The sequence below is a fragment of the Leucopleurus acutus genome, assembly GCF_964270905.1.
Source record: "Leucopleurus acutus genome assembly, chromosome: 12".
NCBI classification, from domain to species: Eukaryota; Metazoa; Chordata; class Mammalia; order Artiodactyla; family Delphinidae; genus Leucopleurus; species Leucopleurus acutus.
This window is the reverse complement of record NC_139154.1, coordinates 62837892-62850656: the sequence shown is the minus strand read 5'-3', so window position 1 is coordinate 62850656 and position 12765 is coordinate 62837892. Positions and strand designations below refer to the sequence as shown.

The 12765-nt window shown below is 35.1% G+C and overlaps 1 protein-coding gene across 1 annotated transcript in view; it reads left to right on the top strand.

Annotated features, from left to right (window-relative positions):
- Positions 1-12765, top strand: part of LRPPRC (leucine rich pentatricopeptide repeat containing) — a 104271-nt gene that overhangs the window by 17292 nt on the left and 74214 nt on the right. Inside the window, exons 4-11 of the mRNA XM_082851608.1 lie at positions 4745-4866; positions 4971-5029; positions 5707-5793; positions 6411-6537; positions 6871-7015; positions 7329-7474; positions 7731-7836; positions 7918-8025. Coding sequence (XP_082707734.1) covers positions 4745-4866; positions 4971-5029; positions 5707-5793; positions 6411-6537; positions 6871-7015; positions 7329-7474; positions 7731-7836; positions 7918-8025 — 900 coding nt within the window. The remainder of the gene's footprint in view (positions 1-4744; positions 4867-4970; positions 5030-5706; positions 5794-6410; positions 6538-6870; positions 7016-7328; positions 7475-7730; positions 7837-7917; positions 8026-12765) is intronic.

Sequence of the window (12765 nt, the reverse complement as noted above, 5' to 3'; positions counted from 1 at the left end):
TCTGCGGCATGTGGGATCTTCCCGGACCGGGGCACGAACCCGTGTCCCCTGCATCGGCAGGCGGACTCTAAACCACTGTGCTACCAGGGAAGCCCTAAATTTTTAAAAATAGAATTACTTCTGGTGTACTTCTTGGCCACATCATGATAATATATGTCTCCTTAAGTTTTGTTATTCAGGTTATTTATCTTTTCTGGAGTGTTCTTTTGTTTCTTACTCTTTAAGTCAATCCATTTTTCAAGCTATAATTTAAATCCCTCCTTTCTAGAGTTTTACCTCCAGTCCCAATTAGTGTCTCATCAGTTTCCTACATTAGAATTGTGAGTTTGTCTTTTTTTTTCTTTGGCTGCATTGGGTCTTCGTTGCTGCACGCGGGCTTTCTCTAGTTGTAGTGAGTGGCAGCTACTCTGTGTTGTGGTGTGTGGACTTCTCATTGTGGTGGGTTTTCTTGTTGCGGAGCACGGGCTCTAGGCATGTGGGTTTCAGTAGTTATGGCACGCGGTCTCAGCAGTTGTGGCACACGAGCTTAGTTGCTCCGCGGCATGTGGGATCTTCCTGGACCAGGGATTGAACCTGTGTCCCCTGTACTGGCAAGTGGACTCTTAACCACTGCGCCACCAGGGAAGTCCCTGAATTTGTCTTTTTAATAGATATTCTTCTCTTGGAGGCTGATGATCTTATCTTATTCATATTTAGATCTTTGTCATGAACCTTCCAGTGTTTTGCACATGTTGGGTACTAAAGTAGTAATAGTTGAAATTGTAGAAAATGTTCAAGCAAATTTAACTTGACTTCAAAAAAATTCAAATTCTACTTCATTAAATAGTAAATCTGTTAATATTAACATGGTTCAGATGCAAAAGGTTCAATAAAGTTTATAGTGAAAGGCTTTGACCTATGTTCCCCAGACACCCAGTTCCACTCTTGGGGCCAGTCAGTCAAATCTAACTTAAAAAAAATTCTCTAAGAAAATAATCACATTTTGGAAAAAGATAGATGTAATTTTTTTAGAAAACTATTTCTTACAAAGGCTGTTAATCTATTTGGGATTGCAAAAAACCTTGATCACTAGAACTCTGGTTTAGAGACAAAGGTAGGGAGGGATAAAAACTACTCTGAACAAAAAAGTGCAAACATGTTTTTAAGTATTGGTATTAAGGACAGGTCCACATTTAATATATTTATATAATCTTAATGAAGGGGACTATATAATGACATCTTAAAGTTTTCAGATGACACCATATTTTTCTTGAACAGTAAAATGCCAAGCTAATTAACATAACTACACATAAAAAGCCCTGTGAGATGACAGAAAAGTGACAGGTAACTTTTACTGTGGGCAAGCACAAGGTAATACATGGAAGAGAGAATAATTATCCGAAATACACCAATGGATGAGCACTAATCTAGCAAGAAACCTGGCTTTTATCTAAAATAGTAATATTTTAGGATATTCTTTCAGATTTGAACAAAATAAGTATAAGATAAATGTAAGTGGATGACAATTTACAAAATTATTACATAACGAGATTGAACAAGAACATAATATTAAAACATTAAAAGTAATGGACAGCAGAGCCAGAGCCATGAGATAGTATTAGAGGTATAAGGGTATATGGTAAGGTACATAAGGAAATGCTATTATATAGCTTTTGATTATTAAAGTAAGATATTTTAGGATTATGTCCCTAAACTTTGAGTTTTTAATTTAAATTTTAAAGATTTTAATTTACTCTATGAAAGATACACTATGTATTTTTAAAAAATTATTCTTCAAGAAATGACCCATGAAATTAACTAGACATAATAGTAAATATGGGGATAAAATTTTTACTGAAGTTCACAGAAACGTTTTTGTCATCTGTAGAACCATGTCAATGTGGCAGAAATAAAGAAATGAAACCCAGTTATGTTAACATTGATCTTGACTAAAATCTGTATGAAAATCCAGAGTAGATGTTACTTCTCTGGATTTTCAGCAGTTTCCTCAGCTTTTCCAGCACACTAGAGTAAATACCTTTATAAAATTATAGAATATAACTTCCTCAGCCTTAGAGCTGTAGCCAACCATTGTTAAAGAGTTCAGCTTGAGTTGATGGTTTTTTGAAAGTTCTCAGACACTACATGGTAACCCTGTTGCATAATTATATTACAGATGTGGACTTGCATATGGTTTCCTATAAGGCCCTGTATAAAGTATTACAATGGTTAAGAGATTGGGCTCTCAAGGCAGACTACCTACATTCAAATTTATGGTCATATACTAGCCTTGTGGCCTTGGGTAAATGGAAGAGTCAGTTTTCCTAATCTGTAAGATGGGGATGATAACAGTACCTTCCTGAAAGCTGTTGTGAAGAGTAATTCAACCTCTGTATGCAGAGCACTTAGTACAGTGCCTGAAACATAGTAAATAACACTACATGTCTAAGGTTAAAAACAAGTTTTAATTTAATAGAACAGGACTCTACTGCTTTGAATGCCAAACTGACACCACAGGCCTGTGTAGCCACAGGCAGTTGAATAAAGATATAAAATTTAATTCCTGACAATTTAGTAAAACATGTTAGCACTGTATTGATATGGTAACCCTGATGTCATGTTGTGCGTTGGTATGGTAAGGCTGAGTGGTAACCTTAATTGATATGGCCTTAGGCAAGATAAACATAGAAAGAGGGCTTCCCTGGTGGCGCAGTGGTTGAGAGTCCGCCTGCCGATGCGGGGACACGGGTTCGTGCCCTGGTCCGGGGGAATCCCACATGCCACGGAGTGGCTGGGCCCGTGAGCCATGGCCGCTGAGCCTGTGCGTCCGGAGCCTGTGCTCCGCGACGGGAGAGGCCACAGCAGTGAGAGGCCTGCATACCGCAAAAAAAAACAAAAACAAAAACAAAAAACATAGAAAGAAAACAAAGGGCATTGCAATACAGGTAATTAACAATAGCAGACTAGAAATGGTGTTCAGCAACTAGAAATGGAGTGGAAATGGAGCCTTCAAACACTGAGTAGCCTGGTTAGTAAATAAGCAAAATTGTTAGCACAGTCCTACCTGTATATAACAACTGCAGTCACAATTCATCCATCTCAGGGTATCTGTAATGTGGCAAGGACTGCTTTATAAGGAAAAATCTTTCAGCCACTTTAAATGTAGGGGTCTTACTATTATAAAACTCCTAGAGGAAAACATAGGCAGAACACTCTATGACATAAATCACAGCAAGATCCATTTTGACCCACCTCCTAGAGAAATGGAAATCAAAACAAAAATAAACAAATGGGACCTAATGAAACTTCAAAGCTTTTGCACAGCAAAGGAAACCATAAACAAGACCAAAAGACAACCCTCAGAATGGGAGAAAATATTTGCAAATGAAGCAACTGACAAAGGATTAATCTCCAAAATTTATAAGCAGCTCATGCAGCTCAATATCAAAAAAACAAACAACCCAATCCAAAAATGGGCAGAAGACCTAACTAGATATTTCTCCAAAGAAGACATACAAATTGCCAACAAACTCATGAAAAGATGCTCAACATCACTAATCATTAGAGAAATGCAAATCAAAAATACATTGAGGTATCACCCCACACCAGAATGGCCATCATCAAAAAATCTACAAACAATAAATGCTGGAGAGGGTGTGGAGTTACACTGTTGGTGGGAATGTAAACCAACATTCCACTGTTGGTGGGAATGTAAACTGATATAGCCACTATGGAGAACAGTATGGAGGTTCCTTAAACAACTAAAAATAGAACTGCCATATGACCCAGCAATCCCACTACTGAGCATATAGCCTGAGAAAACCATAATTCAAAAAGAGTCATGTACCACAGTGTTCATTGCAGCACTATTTACAATAGCCAGGACATGGAAGCAACCTAAGTGTCCATTGACAGATGAATGGATAAAGATGTGGCACATATGTACAATGGAATATTAGTCAGCCATAAAAAGAAATGAAATTGAGTTATTTGTATTGAGGTGGATGGACCTAGAGACTGTCATACACAGTGAAGTAAGTCAGAAAGAGAAAAAGAAATACCGTATGCTAACACATATATATGGAATCTAAAAAAATAAAACAAAAAATGGTTCTGAAGAACCTAGGGGCAGGACAGGAATAAAGACACAGATGTAGAGAATGGACTTGAGGACACGGGGAGGGGGAAGGGTAAGCTGGGAAGAAGTGAGAGATTGGCATGGACTTACATATACTACCAAATGTAAAATAGATAGTGGGAAGCAGCCGCATAGCACAGTGAGATGAGCTTGATGCTTTGTGACCACCTAGAGGGGTGGGATAGGGAGGGTGGGAGGGAGACTCAAGAGGGAGGAGATATGGGGATATATGTATATGTATAGCTGATTCACTTTGTTATAAAGCAGAAACTAACACAGCATTGTAAAGCAATTATACTCCAATAAATATGTTAAAAAAAATACAGGGGTCTTGTCAGCATTTTCTAACAGGAAGGGAATACTGTGCTTCATAAGTAAGAGAACTTTTAATCCTTGAATAGGCAGTTACTTGTAACTGTCCATTAATTCAGTAATTATTCTCTTGTGTACTTAGTTTCCTCTGTTCTGGCAGAATTTCTATATAGGTGGGTCTAAATATGGGGTATAATGCTGAAGTGATCATTTTACCCTCCTTGTTTGTTACATTTAGGTGCACATATTTCAGTTGTGTTAAAGGGTATGACTTTAAGTGCTCTTCCAAAAATTTGATTTAAATTTCATTTGTAGGTACTGTGTATGATGTAAGTCACTATAATGCTTTGCTTAAAGTCTACCTTCAAAATGAGTATAAATTTTCACCAACTGACTTCTTGGAAAAAATGGAGAAAGCAAACATTCAACCAAATCGAGTAAGTAGTTGCTATTATAAATGTTTATTGGTCATATCCACTTTTATTTTTACCCAGAAAAAAAAAATTTTTAGGCAGTATTAACTGGCCCATTTCATTGACAGGTGACATACCAAAGGTTGATTGCTGCTTATTGTAATATGGGAGATATTGAAGGTGCCAGGTATGTAGTTCTACGAATGTATGTTTAAGCCAACAAATTTGTAAGTCTTGTAAACCTAGAATATTTTCATTCTTTTTTTTTTAAGTTTCTACTTAGTAAGAAAATTATTTCAGAAGTATTTTAACCTAGCAAATTTGGTCATATGACTTAGATAAAATATAAAATTTTGTAAAAGGGGAAGTGTAATTGAAAATTGCTATTTTAATTAAAAATTTCATTTACTGGAGCAGAAGTTTAAAATTGTTGAGGTACAAAGCTGACTTTACTTTTTTTTTAATTGCTGTTTCCAAAAGTAAATGTTCTTAACCATTTACACTGTATTCATTTATAAAACTGATAATATTCTTTTTTCAGTGATTTGTATAAAATTAGTTATGACATTTCTCTGCTCATGTAAAATTTATTAATACTTTTGGATGGAGGGTTTAGGAAATAAGAAATAAATTGAAATGTACAATCTCATTTTTAATGAAATGAATCACTAAACTTTATGCTTTTTAAAGGTTAATTAGTACAGAAGAAACAATCAGATTTTTAAAACTTACCTAGTGTTTTTAACAAGAGTACTTCAAGACTATTGATATAACTTCAAGGAGTGGAATTTTGTGTGCACATGTTGTAAAAGGTGTTTTTCATGTGTATTTCCAAGAAGTATTTTTATTTCTCTTTTGTTGCAGCAAGATTCTTGGATTTATGAAAACTAAGGATCTTCCAGTCACAGAGGCAGTATTCAGTGCTCTTGTTACAGGGCATGCAAGAGCTGGGTAATGTTCCACCTAAGGTTTCATTCTCAAGTGAGATTTAAATTACAGAAAATTATTGTGGAAAATTCTTAAACTATGTTTATCTCTCAAAAAAAATCTTGAGTGTGTGTGGTAGAACATGCACATCTTAAAATAAATTATTCTTAAATTTATCTGTTTCATCAAACTTTTATTTGAAGATTTCAGTTTTAAAAATTGGACTTGATCCAAGGTAACTGACTTTGTAAAGTTTATTAACTACTCTGCTAGTGACCTGGAAAATATTTTTATTTTTGAAGAATAATTTACTAAATGTTATTCTTTCCTAAAAAGGTAAATTTAAGTCACAACATACCAAGTGAAAGAGGGCACGTTATTTAATGTCTATGTAATTATTATTTAATTTGGTTTCTCTTTTGGAAAAGTTACCTATAAAAATTTGAGATGTTTATGATCTTTATTATTTCAGAAATCTGTTACCAGTTTAATATGTATTTATTCTTTTCTGATGTTACGATTCTAAATGGTACTTAAGAATTTTAATTTTAATAAGCGTGAGTAATACTTTCTAGATTAAATGATATGACATTTGGCAGTATTATGGTAATCTATTTTATTTTCTTTGAATTAACTTACAGAGATATGGAGAATGCAGAAAATATTCTCACAGTGATGAAAGAGGCTGGAATTGAGCCTGGTCCAGACACATACCTAGCACTGTTGAATGCATATGCCGAGAAGGGTGACATTGACCATGTTAAACAGGTGTGACTTATATAAATAAACATACTTTAAAATCATTTGTATAAACTGTGCTACATTTTGCAGGATGCAGAAAAGTGTAGTTTATATGTTTTTAAAGATATCTCTTGTAGACAGTCTTGAAGGAGAATTCTTACTATAGTTCAGTACTTTGGTGTTGATGTAACAGTTATTGTTGGAATAGAATGTTTTTCTGTTTCATAAGAGACGTCTTAAACCTTTAGATGGTATGTGTTTCTAATTTTTTAAAATCTTGGTATTTTAATTTATTTAGCTTTAATAAAAAAAACAAACTTGTGTCTAACTTGTTCTTCTAATTTCTGGAACTGTCTATAGACCCTGGAGAAAGTGGAGAAGTCTGATCTTTACCTTATGGATCGTGATATATTGCAAATTATCTTTAGCTTCAGTAAAGCTGGATATCCTCAATATGTCTCAGAAATTTTGGAAAAAATTACATATGAAAGAAGATATATTCCAGGTAGTTTTACAATTTTTACTTTCATGATTTTTCTAAAAATAAGAATTACTATTTCTACATGATGGAAAGGGCATTCTTTAACAATAGGGTATTGTGGTAGATGAACATAGGATTCTTTTAAAGTCAGCTTAATAAACTGAAAAACTTGAGTGAATGAATACATGGGAATGTTTTGATTTGGAAGTGTTTCACTATCATGTAGGCAGATAAATCCTTTTCGTATTTGTAGTTCATAAGTTTGTCTTTCATATTGGTAGCAGTGTAGGAATATTGTTCAAATCGGTAACAAAAGATGTCTTTGTTTTCTTTCCAGATACAATGAACCTCATTTTGCTTTTAGTCACAGAAAAATTGGAAGATACAGCATTGCAGATTTTATTAGCATGTCCTATATCAAGGGAAGACAGTCTGAGTGACTTTGGCAGTTTCTTTTTACGACACTGTGTGACTATGAATACGGTATTTACATAGTCCATTTTTTCTTTGTAGACAATGTAATTGGCAGTGAAATAATATTCTTTAAAATAAGAGAACGTATTATGAGATTAGACCAACTATAAATATTAAGAGAAGTTTGTTTTTGTGTTGGAAGATTATTAGATAGAAAGAGGGTGAGAAGTTCAAATTTTTTATCTCAAAAGTGGTAGAATATTTGCAGAAGGTCAAATGGTAGGATATTTGCAGATTCAGCTGATGTGGTGCCTTTCTTTTCTAGCCTGCAGAGAAGCTTAAAGACTACTGTAAGAAGTTAAAGGAAGCCCAGATGCACACATCTCCTTTCCAGTTCACACTCCACTGTGCTTTACTAGCCAAAAAAATGGGTACTATATTCTCGTAATTGAAACCCACATAAGTAAGTTTTGCTGAGGTAGCTTTGTAATATTTTATGGTGTCTCTTTCAGATTTGGCAAAAGCTCTAATGAAGGCTCTGAAGGAAGAAGGTTTTCCTATCAGAACTCATTATTTCTGGCCATTACTAGTTGGACATCAGAAGGAGAAAAATGTTCAAGGTTAGGTTTTACCTTTTACAGATTTAATAGTGGTTTAGATATCCAGTATAACAGTTTCTACACACATTTAATTATTTGGGAAAACATGCTTATTAGATCTTATGAGAAAATAGAATTAAGTCGTAGTAAAGTATTAGGTAAACGTTTAAAAAACAAACATAATAGATGTCTTTCATCTTAATTTCTTTTTTTTTTTTTTTTTTTGCGGTACGCGGGCCTCTCACTGTTGTGGCCTCTCCCGTTGCAGAGCACAGGCTCCAGATGCGCAGGCTCAGTGGGCATAGCTCACAGGCCCAGCCGCTCCGCGGCCTGTGGGATCTTCCTGGACCAGGGCACGAACCCGTGTCCCCTGTGTCGGCAGGCGGACTCCCAACCACTGCGCCACCAGGGAAGCGCTTAATTTCATTTCTTAATTCATCTCTGATCTTGATATTCAGACTTGTGATTGTGGTTTTAAATAGTTCACTGTTTTTAAGTTTTTCAAAAAACTCTTTAGTTCTTGATTTTACATACATACAGTGTTTGAAATTAGTTTAGCCTTATTAAAGATAAAATATATACAATCAGACCATTTTCTTTGTGGACCAGTCTATTTCTTCTTAACTGAGCTGAGTTAAAATAATAGGAAAGGCAGGAAAACTTTTATTGCAAAATGAATGCTCATGACCTGACAGCCAACTGATTGAAGGACAGAAATGTTCAATCTTTCAGGTTCTTAAGTACGTTTAAGCATTTAGCATACTTTTACCTGTACACATGGGATGTCTATAGGATATGAATAAGAATTGAACAAATATTAAATTTTAGAGTACAGTATCTAATTCTTTGGTTTGCATTATTGGTAATTCAGAAAGAGTAGTCTCATAAAAAGATGCTTTTAACAGAAGTACTTCCCCCTTGGGGAAACAAAAAATGGTCTTTTTCATTTTATCGCGCCGTATAATGTGCTTTAGAATGAGATGCAGAGTTGTTAGTATGACATTGGGTGACAAACAAAATGCACAAACATCAAAAAAAAGTGCTTTTAGCAGACTTTCATATTGCAATTTTATTTAAATATATAGCCGTCTTCTGGTTTAAAGGAAATAGTGAAACAAGTATTCCCTAATTGTTTCTGGCTGTAAAAGTCTCTAAATCCTTTTTAGAAAAATTTTTGTGAAAACAATATGCTAGTTGGTTAACTCTTTGCATATCCTCCAGTTCTGAAAACTCTAAGAGTTAACCTTTAACCCTAGTATTTTTGAACCACAGAAAGTTTACATCATTCCATGAAAATCTTTGGCCATGTTAGTATTGTCCACAATACACAGGTATGAAAATACTTTTGGTACTCCTGTTGAAATGTTTGTTTATTCATCAGGTAAATTTCCTTTTCTCAGCCTATCATGGTATCTAGACTTGAATTGGTTACTACATTTTTACTACTTAGTAAACATGAAAGACTTCAGGTAATTCTTTCCATAGTTGTAGCTCAAACTAGTAGAAAAGTGGACTTTATCTTGAAGCCATTTTTTTCTTAGAATCGTAGAATCAAAGGTGCCTTGTTGAAAGCTCACATTATATTAATGAAGGAACTGAGAGCCCAGAGAGATTCAGTGGCTGATCTTAGGTTCCACATCTAGTTGTCAGAAGTGCTGGGATTAGAACTAGGATTTCTGTCCTCCTGTTGTAAATACTTATTTTTAATACCGTAACACCTCCATATTAGGCACTTGTAAATATGCCGTACTTGTTTTATAAAAATTCTTAGCTATTGGTTAAAAATTAGGTATCGATTTTGGTATTAAGGACATATTTTAAAAGTGGTACCAAGTTTTTTAATCAGTGAAGGTTTTAACTGGAAAAATAGGAAAGCTGGAAAGTTAACTTGAGAGTACAAGAGATTGTCAGCTGTTTTACAGTTTTTAAAAAGTACTTTCTCCTTTGTAGGAAGTCCTGAAATAGAGTAAAGTATGTATTCTACAGTCTTTTCTTCATGTAACAGGGAAATGGCTGTATATATTCTATATAGTTTCTTCAGTGTAAGATAAGAAAGTAAGATTCTTTTTAGTGCAGTGAATTTGTTCTTTGTCTGGGGAAAGTCATTATAAACTGGTAGAAATAAATAATTAACAGAAGAAAATAATGGCTACAGAGATGGAGGATGTAGAGGAGTGTTTCATAAGGAATAAATAAAACCCTTCAGGAAATCAAAGAAAGGTATGTAGAGGTCAGATCAGACTGAACCAAGTGTTCAACAATAGGATGATCAAACTTTCATTGAATTCTAGAATTTTCCTGGCTGCAAATTTGGCCAACCCTTAAAAAAGATTCTTATAATGACTTCCTCATGGCTTATCTTGCTAGTATTTTTCTCTGTTGTGCAAATGGAAAAGTCCTCTCTTAGAATTTTAGCAAATTGGCCCAAGTGAGAGGAAATAATGCAGAGTGATTGAGGGATTATCTACATCCCTTGGTATATTTAGGAAACATGAAAATAAGAATATAAAACAGGTAAAATATAAAAGGAAGGGCTGGTATGAAAACCTAAATGCCAGTTGAGTGAATGGTTGAGTAGATGATACTTTTTAAAAAGTAAGAAATTGCCTCCTCGTAAAGTGAGCGCTCTGGGCAGAGTCTAAAATTATGTGGAGTAAAGAGTCCTAGTTGGTGGAATTTGTTCAGGAAAACCATATATCTTTCCCAATAGTTTGAACTACTTTAATTCTTATAAAACTTTTTGAATGGAGACTTTCCTTTAGATTCATAAACTTTCTTGTGCCTACATTTGAAATATTTTTACTAGATTGTTTAGATTTTCTAAGTTCACAGAGGTTTGGGATCCTCGTTTATCTAAGTTAATATATGATTATTTTAATCTTTTATTTTAAAAAGAAATATGAATTGTATTTTTGAGGAGGATATTTGTAGGTATGTCAGATCAATCACCTTTCTTTCTCCTTATTGAGAAGTGTTTCCCTCTTCCTGTCCAACTATAGTTACTGAAGGGAATATCCTTGTGTGCTTCCTCAGAGTGCTTGAGGGAGTGATTGAACTTGGCTGAGCAATGGTGTGAACCCAGGTTTTCTTAAACCTGCTTTAGTTTCAGTTGGAAAGATACATGAGTTACAAATGCTACCAACCCAGGTCATCTAAATGAGCAGAATGCACTCCTCTCCCTGAAAAACATTATTGGAAAAATGAATTAAGAGAATAAAATATATTTGAGGCATAGATGATGAGGGGAAGTGTTTGTATAGGAATAGGAATCTTCTATCTGCAATCAATTTGTTGGCCTGTTTTCAAACATTAGAAAATGAAATAGAGTTACCTTATGCTAAATTTTAGAAATTATTAGAGTATTTTAAGACAGCTAAAAAAATTAAATCACTGTTAATATTAACATTTGTTTAGTATTTTTAGGGTTTCACACATTTTTTTTTTTTTTTTTAGTTTTAATGACCATCCTGAGAAGTAAATAGGCAGCTGTATTATCATTCCTGTATGCAAAATGACTTGATCCCACATCCTTCTGATTGGAGGGAAAAGTGTAGGTTTTTGCAGTTTTGTAGTGTTACAAGCACCTGCCAGCAATTAGGAGACAAGGTTTCTTTTTCAAGACACGTCTCTGATCTTGAAGAAATCGCTTACTTTAACACTTTTGTTAAAATACAGATTATTGGACTTCTAAAGGCATTTCCAGCTTTATTTAAATAGAGAAGTATACACCCCCCTTCTCCCTGCCTACCCAGTAGGCTGAAATGAAAGCCTTTTTAGTATGAACCTGATATATTGATCTAAACTGAGTTGTAATACTGCGGTTCTTTTTGTTCAGTATGTTCTGTTTTTTCTATTGTCCTCCATCTTCCTGTAGGCCTAGACCACAGAATTTCTTCCATACCTGTGGGTAATATTTACAATTTTTGTTACTTTGCTTCTATCCATTCAATAAGCATGAACTCTTATAGGTCAGAAAATTGTTCTATTTATTGAGTGCCTTGACTCGTATTGCCTTGCTTAATCCATGGATGGTGGGTAGAAGGATCAAGCCAAAAGGTACATGTTAAAGTGTCTAGAGGCACGGTTCTGGCATATTGCCATTTCTAGTGTGTAAGCTAAGAAAATGGCTCAGAAAAGTGGAGTTACTTGCTCAGATTTACACTGCCATTAAGTGGAAGAACCCGGGTTGAAAGGTAGGTCTCTTTAAATTGCAAAACCTGTTTTTGTTTTGTCACTTCTCTGTAGTGTCTTATCCGACAAAGCAGTCAATACTGGCCAGAAGGGACATTGAGGACATTAGATTAGCACAAGACTATTACAAGTAATTGAAAAGCAGCTAAAAAGAAAAGAAAAGCAGCTATGTCCTCCTGTCAGGTGCTTAGTAATCTTTGCATATGAAGAAGAGCACAGGGCTTCCCTGGTGGCACAGTGGTTGAGAGTCCGCCTGCCGATGCAGGGGACACGGGTTCGTGTCCCGATCTGGGAGGATCCCACATGCCGTGGAGCGGCTGGGCCCGTGAGCCATGGCCGCTGAGCCTGTGCATCCGGAGCCTGTGCTCTGCAACAGGAGAGGCCACAACAGTGAGAGGCCCGCGTACTGCAAAAAAAAAAAAACAACACTTTTGTCTTGGAAAGATTTCCTCTCACCCCATTCCTCTAATCCCTTCTCTCTGCAGTATTTCGTCATGTCAAGTTTTATTTTGTAGATCCATATTGCTCTGTGATAGCAGTGCTGTTTTATGATCTCTGTTCAATTGGGAT